The sequence below is a fragment of the Oratosquilla oratoria genome, chromosome 6 (assembly GCF_046742065.1).
Source record: "Oratosquilla oratoria isolate Oo_2021 chromosome 6, ASM4674206v1, whole genome shotgun sequence".
NCBI classification, from domain to species: Eukaryota; Metazoa; Arthropoda; class Malacostraca; order Stomatopoda; family Squillidae; genus Oratosquilla; species Oratosquilla oratoria.
Genome location: NC_134782.1, coordinates 812501 through 829256, shown reverse-complemented (window position 1 = coordinate 829256; position 16756 = coordinate 812501). Strand labels below are relative to the sequence as shown.

Here is a 16756-nt window from a genome sequence, read left to right as displayed (position 1 = left end):
ATTGGGAAAGTTGTCGTTTTCCTCACTGCTTGCCTGGCGGTCACCGTTAGTATGAAGGTTTAGGAATGAATTAAGCAAGAAATGGTTTACCAATATGGTGGTGGACGAATGGAATATACTTTGTAAGCATGAAGTGAGCACTGAAACAATTGATTGTTTTAAAAAAGATTAGATAAGTTCATGGATGGAAATGAAAGGTGGTAAGGGACATGGAACTGCCTAATCTAGGCCTCATGGTCTCTTGCAGTCTCCCCCATTTTTATGTTCTTATAAGAACATTACTTGGTCTTTGCCTCCATACATTTCATGAGCTTTAACAAATACGTTGTCAATGATCCTCTTCTGCAATAGTACCTACTGAAGACTTACTGAAGGCTATACCAAAACGTAACGAAATAATTGTTTCACTCTCAGGCAAAAATAAATAAATAAAAAAGTGTCTTAAGGTGTCGCTTCCCTTTGATACTCCTGAGCTTGTCTACTGCACCCAACTCTTGTCTTGCAGAGCGGCAACCCTGCCGCTGGCAAGCCATGGACCTGGAAGCCCCGCCATCCAACCGTGTCTCCCAACATCCGCAACCTGCCCCTCGACAAGCTTTTCAGAGAGGAAATTGAGATTCCCCATGTACCTGGAATATGGAGGCCAGGTAGGAGTGGAACCACTAACAGGATGACAAAAGAACAGTAGTATTATCAAATTGGGACCCTTGTAAAGGGGGAAAAGCCTTTGGTATATGTATGTATGATGGGAAAGGGGAGTGGGTTCTGACTCATGGTCATTCCAATATAAGCACTCGGCAGTGCGTGAGAAATAGATGCCACTTCATATAACAGTGGAAGACAAAGGCAGTGGCAAGGAGTACCGAAGCTCCTGGTCCCCGTCAATGTCTTCCTTTGCAATTTTTCGTCTTCCTGATGCATGCCCCCCTCTTTATCACTACTCTGAACAACACAATGCACATGACACCGTTATGATACTATCGTTAGTGCTGTTGTTCTGTTGGTGCAGATGGAGTTGCTGGTGTTTTTGTCACTTTCGTTGTGGTTGTCGGTGTCGTTGTCATTGCCGTCGTCATCGTTGTACTCGTAGTTGAGATTTATAAAGGTTTCAATTTTTCCAACTTCAACTCGGATGCAATCGTATGAAGTGAGCAGCTAACGTGTGGAGCGACTCGTCTAACTCGGTGCTTTTGCGCAAGGTGGAGTTCAAAGCTTCTCACCTTATCAACTTTTCTTTTTCTACCGATTCCTCAGCTTCTCCCTACCTTTCAATGCACCAATGACTCTCTCTCTTTTCTTTTGTCAGATCCACGGTTTTGTATCAACTTGGAAATTGCGTGGTTCTCCTCCTTTGAAGACCGCTCACGACTAAATTTTCTGTGAGGATACATTTTACGAGAACCAGCCATTGCATTCTTTCTTTTCACTGAGAGACTCTGGAACACCCACCCCCCACCCCAGAACTTTTCCATCTGCCTGTGACTCTGACTCTTTCATTAGGGGAATATCAAAACATCTTTAATGAGATGGTGTGATGCAATGGGAAGGGCGTGTGGTGTTTTGCACTTCTCACTGATTCATAGATGTGAATGTCGTCTACCTCAACAGTCCAAGCACCTAGGGCGATTTTAGCCGCAGCCACACACCTCCTAGTGTATATTCCTTACCTCATTCTTCTGTGAATTGACATTTTCTTTCTTCTATTCTTTCCAGTATGGCTTTGTGCTAGAATTTATTTTTTTACTTATCTATCAGTTTGTTTGTTTGTTTATCAGTGAACTTATATATTCGTTTGTTTGTTTATTAATGTGTTTATTTCATTGTTTCTATTCACCTATTAGCTTCCTCTATTTTGCGTAAACTTAAGTAAGCAATGATGAATCTTTGATCAATTTTAGTAAATCGGGGCAATACTTGTCCACTGTATTCGCGGCCAAAAATCATCTCTGTATACAACGCCTCAAAGTACTTGACCGTTTTCATTTGTTCTTAGCAAGCTGCGGCCAAATGAGTCCTGAGGCCGAGGCCCGCATTGTGGGCGGTTCCCAGGCCACGCCCCACGCCTACCCGTGACAGGATGCCCTCTTCATCGACAGCAATGCCTTCTTAAAGCTTGCGCAAGGGATTTCATAGATTACGCTGTTATTTTCTTCTTATTTTGAATATTCTGTTTCTAGGTGAGCTTACCAATTTTGTTTCCCGCTGCTCTAACCAAATTTACCCTAGTGTTTATTTTAAAAAGTTACTATTTGTGCATACCCAGAGTTTGGGACTAAAATGTACACTTTGTTGTTGTTTGTGTTGCTGTCCGTAGGAATGGTGTACTTTCCCATGATTTTGATGGCTTTATGTTTTAATTCTATCAGGAAACCCAAAGGATATGCTAGTTCCTGGAAAGATTCAAAGATATAGTTAAACTCTTCTTGTAGAAAAAAACTCACTGCATATCCTTAAGACCCTTAGCAGGAATCCAATGAATATCCCAGATTTAATCCTAGTACTGTGAGCTGAATAAAGATGCATGTAATCTCTTCTGTTCGTTGGTTTTCTGTATACTTCAAATCTCATTCTGTTCTCAGTCTTCTTCACTATAGTATCTAGAAATGAAATTTCACCATCTGCTTCTTCGTCTTGGGTAAACTACATTCTTCTCTCTGTGTTATATAACTGCGTTGACTTCTGTCCCAATTTGACGAGCTCGGGGACCACAACTATGATATCATCAACGTGTCGCCACCAATGCGTCTGCCCATGATTTATCTGTGGCTGATACTCTCTAATTCTTCTAAATACAGACATGCTACCACTGAGCTAAAGGAGATCCCATGGCTAAGCCTTTATGTTGATGATATTCTACGCCATTGAACATGACAGGGCCGAAGATGATGCATAGAGAGAGAGAGAGAGAGAGAAAGAGAGAGAGAGAGAGAGAGAGAGAGAGAGAGAGAGAGAGAGAGAGAGAGAGAGAGAGAGAGAGAGAGAGAGAGAGAGAGAGAGTCCACTGGTAAAGAAAAAATAGATAAGACAAAGTGTTTTCGTATAATTGCATCTTCAGTGCTAAAGTAAAGAAAGACACAGCAGTACAGATGTAGGGTTTGGGGCCCGCCTATATATATTTACTGCTGTCTCTCTCTCTATACTTTAGCCCTGGAGATGTTAATTAAATTACACGAAAGCGCTTTGTTTTGTTTAGTTTTTCTCTCCCAGATTTTATATATATGTATATATATATATATATATATATATGTATATATATATATATATATATATATGTATGTATATATATATATATATATATATATATATATATATACGTACATAAATATATATATATATATATACGTACATAAATATATATATATATATATATATATATATATATATATATATATATATATATATATATATATATTGAGTGTGTGTGTGTGATTCACCATGGCCTTGGATCACATGTGGACTCGTGATCGACAGCTATCCCCCACCCCCCGGAAGGGAGCTCAGAGCTCATATATGACCGATTATGGGTAATGCTGTAACCTTACACCACACAACCAACTCCCAACCCACGAGAGTTGGAGTAACAAACCACAGCGCAGCGATACTGAAATTATTTCAGCCCTGGGCGGGATTCGAATCCAGACCGCCGTAATGGCAACCGAGAACTATACCAACTGCGCCACGAGTTGTGTGCGTGTGTGTGTGTGTGTGTGTGTGTGTGTGTGTGTGTGTGTGTGTGTGTGTGTGTGTGTGTGTGTGTGTGTGTGTGTGTGTGTGTGTGTGTGTGTGTGTGTGTGTGTGTGTGTGTGTGTGTGTGTGTGTGTGTGTGTGTGTGTGTGTGTGTGTGTGTGTGTGTGTGTGTGTGTGTGTGTGTGTCAATACACACGCGCACACACCATGAAAGTGTACATACACACCTCAACGTCACCAGAAGTAGTGATCAACATTCATATCCCGAATATTATCAACACGCCAAACTTTTTCAAGTACTTTTCCATTGAAAACGAGAATGAAACGGATATGAAAGGGAATCAGGCCTTTCCCATCTATCTTGAAATGAGTTTAGAGATAAAGACGGAGAGACAGAGAGGGTGAGGGGGGGAGGCCGGTGACGATTGGCTCCCTATATATGGGTTCCCATACGTTCATTCGGTACAACGACGCCATGATTGGAAAGGTAGCTCTTCTCTTCGTCGTCTGCCTGGCAGTCACCGTGAGTATGGCAGTTTCAAACTTGAGCTCGACCTTTCTCCAGATTCCTCTGGCATCGGGTGATTTCTTGAGCACTTCCGGCACCGGGACTAAGAATACACTGACTATTGTCAGTTTCATTACTAGTACTAGGCGCAATGGTGGTCTGATCAACACTGAAGGACAGCGGAGTATAACAATTTAGTCACTTTTAAGAATCATATCAGCAGTAGTTTTCTTTTAATGATATTCCTAAATGGGGTTTCAGAATTGAAATACTTAATGTCCACGAGAATAACGGTGTGGCAAGTATGTTGGATTACCATTCAACTACTTTTGCTCAAAGAGTATCTTCTTTATCGAAATCTGTAACCTAAATATTATTCAGATTATTTCTTTTTGCCCAAGAAAACGAGAAGGAAAAACAAATCAATCGTTTGCTGGTTCGTTCGTTTCATATCATCAGTTATTACAGAAATAAAAATCGTTTATTGACTACACTTACTATCCGTATCCCTCTGATTTAGTGGTAAACTACAAGAAAGATCACGAAAAATGAGAGATTGAAAAGCAATCTTATGTATCTGAGTTTATATAATACCAGTATTTACTAAGGCTATTGAAATTTGGAAGATGTTGCCCGGATCTCTGAGTAATGTGTAAAACTATGTCCTGGCATATCAGTCAATGTTCCGCAAAATTTCCAATAAGAACAGAGGATGGGAATATAATGAGAATCAATTCACCCCCTCGGTTATTAATTCTTCCTCGATCACTCAGTCAAGATGAACAAAATAGCATTTCTGAACGAGCTCATAGAATTATTTCCTGTTGGGCAACGCTATATTAATAAACTAAAGACTTATAATAACAAAACGAAACAAAGGGTTAAGGTCCTATGACCCAGACAACATTGTTATTTCTTACATATTATTTTTGCTTCTACTTTTCAACCAGACTGGCAACCCTGCAATACTCCTTTCCCCATGACCAATTATATCCAAGTGCAGAGGCTAAACCAAAACAAAACGATGCGTCATGTTCCTGTGAACCAATAACTTTGAAAGAAATGTTTCCCCTTCAAGGAAAAATAAATGAGTGGCTGAAGGTGTCGCTTCCCTTTGGTATTCCTGAGCTTGTCTACAGAACCCAACTCTTGTCTTGCAGAGCGGCAACCCTGCCGCTGGCAAGCCATGGACCTGGAAACCCCGCCACCCGACCGTGTCCCCCAACATCCGCAACCTGCCCCTCGGCCTCGTCGACAAGCTTCTGAAGAAAGACGAGACTACCCGCGTCCCCGGAACTTGGAGGCCAGGTAGGGCTGTAGTCCCCGATGGGAAGGCAATAGAACAATAAGTCTCCTAAAATAACAAGGTGAAACACGGTTTTAACGCCTTGCAAAATAAGTGTAAACACTTAGCAATAGCTGGGTAGTATAGTAGCTCATTCATTAATTGACAATATATTGCCATTGTATTTACCCGCCCAGAGGAAAGGTGACCTACAAGGTCCACCAGGTCAGAGGATGAAATGTAACAAGTAATAGCCTAGTCTCGAGTGAGACAGAAGGTCAAACCTATAAAAAAAAATACTTTCCTTACCACAGCATATTATGTAAGCTCAAATTATCACTGATAGATGTTTAATACACCAACTTGCATATTCTTGTCACCCCTACCTGTTGCAGTTAGTAATCACTTGTCAATCTCTAAAATTCCATTGGTGCACCTTCACGGTGGCCTCAGTCATTCTACAGACATGACCACTTTAATTTGATTTACAGCAAGCTGCGGCACCATGAGCGCTGAGGCCATAGCCCGCATTGTTGGCGGAACCGAAGCCGTACCCCATTCCTACCCGTGGCAGGTCGCCCTCTTCATCGACAGGAGCTTCTTCTGTGGAGGCGCTCTCATCTCCGACGAGTGGATTTTGACCGCGGCTCACTGCACCGACGGGTAAGAAGATCCATTTCGCCCGATATGTAGTTCTTGTTAATTCTTTCTCCCTTCGAGCAACAACTTAGGCGGCCCTTTATGTCCTCTTCACAGGGGTTCCTCCATCGAGATCACGCTTGGTGCCCACAATCTGCAGGCGTTTGAACCCAGCCAAGTGACCATGACTTCCTACAATTTCTTCGAACACGAGAACTGGATCTCTTTCCTTCTCATGAACGACATTGCTTTAGTCAAACTTCCCCAAAAAGTTACTTTTAACGGTAAGAATCAGCTAGAAATTAGCTACCCTCCGTTTGAAATGGCCACACTGTCTTTTTCTCATGGGAAGATGAATGAAAGTTCAAACTCAAAAAGATTAAACATACTCTTGATTTTTTTTTCTTTCCAGAATACATCCAACCCGTGTGTCTGCCCCACAGAAGCGACATGAGTGACACCATGGCTGGGTCAACTGTAACCGCATCAGGATGGGGAAAGATGTCGGACGGTGAGTAACTCATCCTTTGTGACTTTCTTGTGTGATCTCGAACCAAGTGTATACCTCTGTACCGCTCTACTTATTACTGAACCTCTCTCTTGTCTGTTGCAGATGCTATGGGCACCACCAACATTCTCAGAAACGTAGACCTCCCCGTCATCACTAATGATGAATGTGCTATGACCTTTGGAGGCGTCATCACCAAAAACGTTATTTGCACTTCAGGAGCCGGTGGAAGGTCAACTTGCCAGGTGAGCTTTGACTGGAATTATCGAGTAGGTTAAACGACTTTCTCTTTATTCCATAAGAATTGAGAAAACAAGAGAACACTATTAGTAGTAAACATGACAATAAAAGAAAAGTCTCAGGAGCTTTCATCTACTACAAGTAAGGAAAATTGCTCTAGACTAGCCAGCACATAGATGATATCGTACTTTGTACATTTGCTTACTCCTTTTGTCTGTCGGCAGGGTGATTCCGGCGGACCCCTCAACTACAAGGCGCACAGCAGGGTCGAGACTCGAGGTATCGTTTCCTTCGGGTCGAACAAATGCGAACAAGGCCTCCCCGCCGTCTTCACCCGCGTCACAGCATACCTCGACTGGATCGAGACCAAAACTGGCATTGCTATTGACTAAGGTCATTCAGAACGCCAAAAGTTATGAAAAGAAAAAGGAGAAGAAAAAGTGATGCAATATTGCTGCTTTACAATAAAGCAAACAAAATAATTTTATTTGTTTTGCCCTCCCCACCACACACAAACAAAGAAAAGAAAAAGAAAAAGAAGAACCGCTGACTCAAGTCGCTTTAAACAATAGTCTGTATAGGACTGAGAGTTGTGAAGGACACTTAGCTCTACACAATTATTTTCTTGTACTTTCTTCATAAGTTGAAGAGTCACATGGTATTACCAAATCACAAACTAAGTTCTGGCAAGCACATCGACGCTCGCAATACTAGTGGACATGAAACGCCCAGACGCCACTCTATATGAAATAGATAATATTGACCACGTCATGTGGCATTCGAAAACTAAAATTTAGAGTTTCTGTCGAAAAATATTCGTTAATTATTCCTTATGCATAGAGCATATTCCTTTTACCTGAAATATTAAAACAAGTATTCATAGATGTTAATAAAACGTTCCAGCATTCTCGCTTAAAATCTGTTCTAATGTAAGCTTCGGTGTTCCGTCACCATTGCAAACTATTTCTGATTTCAAAACGATGCTTGGTTTGAGAAATTACTTTACCGAGGGTTCCTATAATCTGAAATTCACATTCTTCAGTATCTTGGAAAATAAAATATTTATGTGCCAATACAGACAAAAGCCCCACTCATCCTCCTCCATGAGTCGAAGGCTCCAAATAACTGTACAACGGACTCTGTCAATAGCGTCGGTAGCCTCGAACGGTGAAGACCAACCCTCAGGGTCAAACGTACACAACTTTATTCTATTTACTTATTCATTTTGTTTATTTGTTTATTTGTCGTATTTGAATATTGACTTATCTATTAATTGATATATTTATTCACATATATATTTGTTCATTCACTGACTTGTTCATTCACTGACTTGTTCATTCACTGACTTGTTCATTCACTGACTTGTTCATTCACTGACTTTTACATTCATTGACTTTTTAATTCATTGATTTTTTCATTTATTCATTTACTTATTTATCTATTCAATCATATGCTTATCTATTTTTCTATTTACTTGTTCGTTTGTTTATTTATTTATTCATTTCCTTATTTATATATCTATCTAATTTTCATCTGTATACTTATCTAGACATTTACTTATCTATTTATGCTCTTATTTACTTATTTGTTTATATATCTATTTACTTTTCATCTATTCATTCATTCATTCATTTATTTACTGATTTATGTATATCACTCACTTACTTTTATACACACACACATTATACATACATATATATATATATATATATATATGTATATATATATATATACTGTATATCCCGGTGTATATGACCACCCCGTGTACGAGTATAAGACCACCTCTGGTTTTCAAGGTAAAATATGGGTTCTTGTTCCACACATAAACAAATGCTGGATTTCCAAGTCTCAGCTGACACCTGTGGTGGAAACTCATGCTGCTAAGAGGGGGGGGGGTCGCCGAATTTATGAAGCGGCCTTGCTGTGGAAGTGCTGCGTCTTGCGACACTGCTTCTGACCCAGGGTAGTGGACAGGATGCAGGGATGACCCGTCATCCAGGAGGTGCCAAGATAAGAGGGAGGGAGGAGGGTGGAGGGGAGTGGAATATATAGGAAATGGAATGGGTAGGAGTGGTTTCTATGCCGTTTGCTTTTTGGCTACCCCTGTGTAGGGGGAAAAAGCCTTTGGTATATGTGTATAATTATATATATATATATATATATATATATATATATATATATGTTATATATATATATATATATATATATATATATATATATACATATGCTCTAATTCATTTTCGATGGGAAGTAACTCTCAAGACGTCTTCAGCAGCCATTAGTCTTTATGTGAGCAGAAAACCAATGAGGCATTGCACCAGACTTTTACCTGAACTTTTTTTTTCAGTACAAATGACCGAAATCAGTATGCATCTGAAGATGATATGTATTTTAGAATTACAGTATATGGCATCAGTGAAAGACGACGTATTGGTCTATTTGAAACTTCAGCACCGAATGTGATGAATATGAGGACGACTTCCCTTTTTAAAATTTCAATTTTGAAAGTTAATTTTTTAGACCCCGTACACAAGACCACTCCCTCACTTTGGGAATAAGTTTTTAGGGCTAGAAACTGATCTTATACAGCGGGGTATGCGGTATATCAACTATCTCCGCCACTGGGAATTGAACCATTAGTTATGCGACTGTTTATCTCAAGGCAAAGAAGTTTCCGTTGTATCATGCAGGGCGTTCAAAAGGAATGGTCTGGAATTCATCCTTACTATTCCCCAACGCCAATTCGTATGGTACAGTATGTATAGTCTTAATTTCACTGTATCTGAATTAGACGAGCCACCCAACAAGTGTGTGAAATTTCGACAAATGAATTAGCTAGTTTCACCATTCCGCTCAGAACCTTTCCCAGGACAAACGGCACAATATCCGAAGCCTAGTCTCGTGTGGTGGTACCGTTACCCTTTGAACTCCACCGTCTGCCATGACCGCAGCAAGAGTTGAACATGGATCTGTAAATACGCCTAGCCATGAAAGCGACCCTCTGACCGCGCCTAGGCCACACTCAGAGTTTCTCTGCACAAATATCACTTTAGGACTGTGCACATCAACATGAGTGTTGAGGTCTCAAAAATTCAATGCTGATTACATTTTTTTCTTGTTTTGCTGCACAACCGTGAATACTCTCATTATGATGAGCCAGCCAGCCGTCCCCAATCCAATGACATAGCTCATTTTAGAACTCCTGTCGAGTTTCCCGAGGAATTGAATACTTTGGGACAGTGTTTTGAAGCTGCGGAGGCACTATATCCCCGCGCCGTTTCCATGACACTATCCTCGTGTTTGCATTCGAGTCATAAGTCACTCTAAAGCCCTACAGTCCTCGATACCGAACCGCACATCTTTTGACGAAAGCACCGTCACACAAATGTAGGGCTCTCACTTCATGCTTTAAATGAGGTCGTAGTTACGGAGTTTAAAAGGCACCAAAAGTGCACTCACGGTCACAGACGCACCCTAAATCAACTGAATCTGTATCTCGCCTGTCCCCATACACTCATAGCGTTCACCACTCATTATCGTCACGTGGACACTCTTTTTCGCCCAGTGCACAATACACTTGGTACAGGCGTAACGGTTCATTCCACGTTCCCGGCACCGCATCATTCATTGATAAGTCGAAGACGAGGTTGGCACTGGTACCGCCTCTCCTTCAAGTGGTTTCCCGACTACGACGAGGCCATGTGGCCTGCCTCCCCACATCCATAGAAGCGCATTTTCTCCCGCCAAGACGGCTCGTGTGCGGGCCACAGTTCGGTGAATATCCATGTCTTCAAGGCGCGAACCAGTTCTCAGGACGTGAGGCAAGCACAACTCAGACCGGTGTTCAGTATCCCTCCGAAAATCACATCCAGGCGTCGCAGGTCAACCAGATGCACTTGATGTGACTCGCCTGCGGCCATCAGACTTTTCGTAGTAGTAAACTTGTCTACCGTAAACGCCGAAGTGAAGTATGTCTTTATCTTGTCGTAGCTTCCTTTGTCCGTGCTGCCGAGCTGCTCGTAGACAGAGGATCCGCCTCTGGTGAGACGAGGTGGAGCGACGTTTTGTAGATCTACGGCACCTCGCCGTAGCCAGCATGCCAGGTCTAGTTTCTCAAGCCACACCGCCACTGTTTGCGTTGCGCCGTCGAACATCAAACGGAGATCCATGATGAGGTTATCTACGCTGGTCGCAGATTCTGCCTGTGTTATCGCTTTATTGCTGTAGAAAGCCTATATAGCATGTAATAGCCGGGGTTTAGAGAGACATTTGACGGTTTCGCCTGCTTTATTCCGATTAACTCCTTTACACTTGGCTGGCCACGACGTCAGGTTGGCTGTGACGCTTTGAAACTTCGAAACACATTGGTAATTTCAAATACGTCATGAGGCCCCGAACACACACACACACACACACACACACACACACACACACACACACACACACACACACACACACACACACACACACACACACACACACACACACACACACACACACACACACACACACACTTACACCTGATGTTACACTGTCCAGGATAAACTTATACAATGGCAACTGTATGGCATTTACTTGACAGACACGTGATTATACCCACACCCGCACGACCATTCACACACTTCACAGGCACTGGGTCGCAAACCAATTAGAAATAAAGAACAAAGAGTGATAGTAAATGGAATACCTCCGAATGGAGAGACGTGGACAGTGGAATTCCCCTGGAATCGGTGTTGGTCGCCTTTTTTTTTTTTTTTTAACATTCAATGACGAGGCACCTAATTCATACTTAGTTTGGGACAAAACTTTAAGTTAATCATGAAGAGAATGCTTAATCCACACCATCAAACAACCAACCTGAATTCGGACAAGTCATGAGTGCACCAGCCCATTAAACAAGGTCATTTCACACGCCAAACAGAATGGAAGTATTTCCAGAGGTCTCATATATGAATTATCAAGGGACGCAACCATCTCACTGTATGAAATTTAATTGCTGCTACATTTCCTGATGACGTCATCCCTAAAAGAAGATAGACTTACATCGTGTAGTCTTTAATTTGAAGTCCATCCTAATACAGCGTAGACTGCGCATTTTAAGAGAAGTAGTCCACTACCACTATTTCTTAAATAGGGCGCACGCCTGAAAGCCACTGATTGCATGACATCATGTGTGACGAAAGATGAATCTCCAGATCGAAGCGAGCCTGCCATGGATTCTGGAGTGAACTTATAGGATCGTCGGTGTGGTACTATTACACGACCACGACTTTTAGTCGTAAAGTTCTCTTAATATTTTTTTCATGCACAGCATTCGTATGATTGTTATTCCATCCTGTAATGATTATGCGGTTTTCAACTTATATGAAAGAATATGGCAAGCAGGCATTGATCCAGACTGTTTATAGCTCACTAATGAGTTTACCAAGATAGTGAATGTCCTGAGATTTAGAGTTCATTGGAGGAGGATCCTCTTTTTTTTTTTTTTTTTGTGTGAATGAAATTTTACATAGTGGTTCAATTTTAATGTCAGTCTTAACACGCAGACATGGTAACTCCAGATGAAGTCTGAGCCTGGTTTTCGGTGTTCATCTCTCAAGGTTCAATGGCAATGGCCGTCACATTCTCGATCCAGTCCAGATACTCCGTGACGCGGGTAAAGGCGTCCGGGTAGCCGTTCTCGCAACCCTCTGACGACCTGAAGGACACGATTCCACGGATCTCAGTCCGGTTCCGGGTCACGAAACTGAGGGGGCCGCCGGAATCTCCCTGGAAGAAAAAAGAAATTATTTCTGTATGCCTTCATAAATGGTTGTGACCGCGTATTCGCGAGAGCGCGTGCGTGTGTGTGAATTTGCCTAGAGTGTGTAGATAAGATACGTAACAATGAGTCAAGCACATAATCCCACATTTTTTCTTTAGTTCAAACCTAAATAATATTTTCTTCTCAACGCAGAAAACATATAGACAGTACATACGGACTTAGATGTATAGTGATGGCTTTCCTAATTCTAAACAAACGGGTTGCCTTGCAATATCACATCCAATGGGGGAACATTTGTTAGCTCAGTCTCTATTCTAATTTCAGCGAGTCTTTATTATGGCGAGCCATCCGACAAATTGTGTGTCAATGTGACAAATGGAAATTAGCTCCATCGCATATATATATACCTGTATATACAAGGTTTGTTAAATATGTAATGAGAAAAAGTCAGGCGAGACATTAAGTATGATTTGATCAAAATACTACTTCATGGTGAAGTACACATACGTATATTCTATAAAATTACTAACTGGCAACTTTCTATATTTGTAGGTCTGAGTGCAGCGGTGAACGTGGTGGAACCAGTCTGATTAGGTTTGCCGATCTTTGAACACTTGTCAATATGCAAGGAAACATGGAGCAACGTTACGCCATCAAATTTTGTGTTAAACTTAAGAAAACTAAATAAGAAGCTTATGGAATGTTAAAGGAGGCCTATGGGAAATAACAGATGAGCCAAGCAAGTTTCTATCGGTAATTTAACAGACTTTCTGAAGGAAATGAACAGGTTGAGGATGAACCCAGATCTGGAGCACCGAAAAGTGTCCGCAAGGAGGAAAACATTGAGGAAGTGCAAAGGTTAGTGATGCAAGACCGTCGAATACCTGTGAGGATGATATCTGAAGCTGTTGGTATTAGTATTGGCACAGTAGAGACAGTTCTGACCAAAGATCTGAAGCTCCACAAAGTCTGTACCAAGTTCGTGCCAAAGATCCTCTCCGACGATCAGAGGCAGTTTCGTGTGGAATGTTGCACAAGTCAACGCTGGTGACCACCTGGATGGCCGACAGGGGAATGAAAGTGGTACAACACCCACCCTACAGCCCTGACCTAGCCCCTTGCGACTTCTTCCTGTTCCCACGCATGAAAGACAGCCTCAGGGGAATCAGATTCCAGTCAACAGAGGAGCTGAAAGAGGCATCGGAAAGTTGCCTGAAGGGACTACTGAAAAAGGACTTTGAGGAGGCCTTCCAGGATTGCGAAAGACGCATGCAGAAGTGTGTAGATACGAGAAGCAATTATTTTGAATGAGACAAAGTTTTGTAAGCTTATGAAAATAAATAGTGTCTCTCCTGACATTTTCTCATCACTTATAAAACATACCTTGTGTATATATATATATATATATATATATATATATATATATATAATCTATGTATATATATGAATATATGTATTTACATGTATATATATATGTATATATATATATATATATATATATATATATATTAGGCTAGCCCAAAAACAAAATGTTTAAAAGAATTTTGTCTCACCCCAGATATTATGAGGTTTGTTGAAAATATCATCTGTGCAAAATTATAGTAAATATAATAGGATTTAGTAGTGCCACAAATATCATTTATTTTTACACATATATTAGCATGTAAGAAATATAACATTAAATTCTTTTTTAGAGTGAATATTAGCTAAAATAGATTAATATTGGCATTTTTCATCACTATATCAAATGCATATCTTGAAATTTATGATAGACATATAGAAACATCATGTTTCTAAAGCTAAAGTAGCAATACTTTTCAGGAGCAGCCCTAGCTACCGCCCTTCTCAGGAACGGCCCTAGCTGGCTGCTGTAACACTTAACGCTGTTCAAAATGGCCGTACTCAGTCTTGTGTGAACCACTAAAGAGTGAGCATTATTGTCTCAGTGTGAGTCAGTTGTCGGTGCTTTAAGTCCTTTAGGAATATCATCATGTCAAGTTCAATTAACACGAGAAGTAAAACAGAAGTATGACTTATTGGAGAAACAATTGATGAAATTAAGACGACAAAACTACCGTCAAATGGTGATATTTTAAGACGGCTTTTCTCCTTAACACAGTGCAAGAAGAATGTTAAAGAAGCCTGTAACGTTGTATATTCAGATATATATGAAATATGAGATAAATCGAAAATACCAACCAGAGAGAAACAAAAAATAAGATCAAGGAGAGATGGAACTCAAATAGCAATGAAGATAGTAAATTTCTACAGGTTCAGTGAAAGAAAGATAGACGAGGTTATATAAGCAGTATTGACAAGACAACAACAAAGAAAGAACACAAAAAGCGTAAAAGAAGGAGAATTGCATAGAAAAGAGATTTTGTCAGTTGTTCAGCTTACAGGCAGCTCAAGCGAGTCAAACAGCGCAGAAAACAGCAGTAATGAAGTCAAGCCTGGTCCGTCTAATCCTCCAAAAACAAAGAAATATAAAAGGGAGAAAATTACTTCACCTGACTTAGTGGCTGCATTAGACAGAACGAAGATGAGTGATCGTAATGCAATGAGAGTAATATCAGTAACAGCCTCAACCCTTGGAAAAGATATTGATGAGATAATCATAAGTAGAAGTACACTACAAAGAGAAAGGAATAAAGTAAGAAAAGAAATAGCTGATAGTATGAGGCAATCGTTCACTACAGATGCGCCTCTTACAGTCCATTGGGATGGCAAATCAATGCCTGATTTGCACTGAAAATGTAGATAGATTGCCTGTGTTAGTGTCTGGTAGGGGCAACTCTAAACTTTTGGGAATACCAAAACTAATGTCAGGTACAGGTGATCAAACAGCAGCAGCAGTTGTGGAATGTCTTGAAGATTGGAATATTAAAGACAATGTTAAGGCCATGTGTTTTGAAACCACTGCTAGTAACACTGATCCTAAGACAGGTGAATGTGTGGCAATAGACACAAGACTAAACAGAAGTCTGATGTATTTCAGAAGTGTTTTGGTGCTTCATCTGGCCCAGAAATTCAATTATTCAAGTGTTTCCGAAATTCATGGAAGAATATCAATATTTCATGATATGAAGCACACAGTGCAAGTCTTCCTTGGAAAGAAGTTGATTTTTTTTTCTACAAACCGTTGAAATGTCATCATCCTTGTGTAGATTACAAGGAACTTTTACAAATATCAGTGGCATATGTAGGTGACACAGCAGGCATCAGCTTCAAGCAGCCCGGAGCAGTGCATCGAGCACGTTGGTTGGCAAAGGTGATCTATTCAATTAAAATTGTGCTCTTCAAGCTACAACTTAAAATGACCAAGAAGGAGCAGTCATCAGTCGACCAGTCTGCAGAATTTGCCGTGTAGTAATACGTTTCTAACTGGTTTACTTCTACAACTGCATCTACTGCTCCATGCAAGGATTTAGAGTACTTGCAAAGTCTCCAAGTATGTGAAGATAAGGAACTTGCTTTGGTCGTCACCTTTGGTATCTCAGTGAAGAATTGGTGTCCCTTGCTTTCAGTGATAAAGGTATCTCTCTAGACTTAAAGAGAAAGACGGCCTCGGCTTTGCAGAAGTCAGGCTCACAGCATCCAGAGAAACGCTACACACGGGGAGAAAAAGTGAGCATCTCAGACAAAATTTTAGCTGACTTCGTGACTGAATCCAGTAGACTTTTCTTTATAAAGTTGTCGTTAGATTCCTCTATTTTAGAATTAGACCCGTCAGAATGGAATGAACAAAGTGATTATAAAGCAGCAAAAGAATATACTAATAGTATGAATGTCACCAATGACAATGCAGAGAGAGCTATAGCCTTGACTGAGAGCTACAATAATCATCTTACCAAAATGAAGATCAGCTTCAGTATCTTCTACAGGTTGTTGAAGGTAACAGAGATAAATTTCCAAATACAACAAAAATGCATTGAAGAAAAGCATGAATAAATAATACAAAAAAAAAATCAGTTCATTGCAAAACACTGTGGAATATGCCTCCTGGGGATACCAAGTTAAAAAACGCACCTTTTTCAGTTACTTCAAGAGTGATGTGCAAAAACTGAGAAACCTAAAATCTATAGGCTTTGTGTCACCACTAAAATTAGTTCAGTAGACCTCAAA

At 40.6% G+C, this 16756-nt stretch overlaps 2 protein-coding genes across 3 annotated transcripts in view; one reads left to right on the top strand and one right to left on the bottom strand.

The window, feature by feature from the left end:
- The first annotated feature begins 479 nt into the window (after positions 1-479).
- On the top strand, positions 480-7300 carry LOC143026237 (chymotrypsin BI-like). 2 transcript variants are annotated; one of them, XM_076186289.1, is made up of 7 exons: positions 480-647; positions 5356-5503; positions 5972-6143; positions 6237-6403; positions 6532-6630; positions 6733-6872; positions 7092-7300. In XM_076186289.1, the coding sequence occupies exons 1-7, from the start codon at positions 624-626 to the stop codon at positions 7257-7259; spliced, it is 918 nt and encodes a 305-aa protein (XP_076042404.1). In that variant the 5' UTR covers positions 480-623; the 3' UTR covers positions 7260-7300. The 2 variants fall into 2 exon arrangements, with proteins under 2 accessions (XP_076042404.1, XP_076042403.1); XM_076186288.1 differs by lacking the exon at positions 480-647 and adding an exon at positions 4136-4210.
- A 5093-nt stretch (positions 7301-12393) lies between these two features.
- Positions 12394-16756, bottom strand: part of LOC143026240 (brachyurin-like) — a 14714-nt gene continuing 10351 nt past the window's right edge. Inside the window, exon 7 of the mRNA XM_076186291.1 lies at positions 12394-12636. Within this exon, the coding sequence (XP_076042406.1) occupies positions 12463-12636 (174 nt within the window). The 3' untranslated portion in view covers positions 12394-12462. The remainder of the gene's footprint in view (positions 12637-16756) is intronic.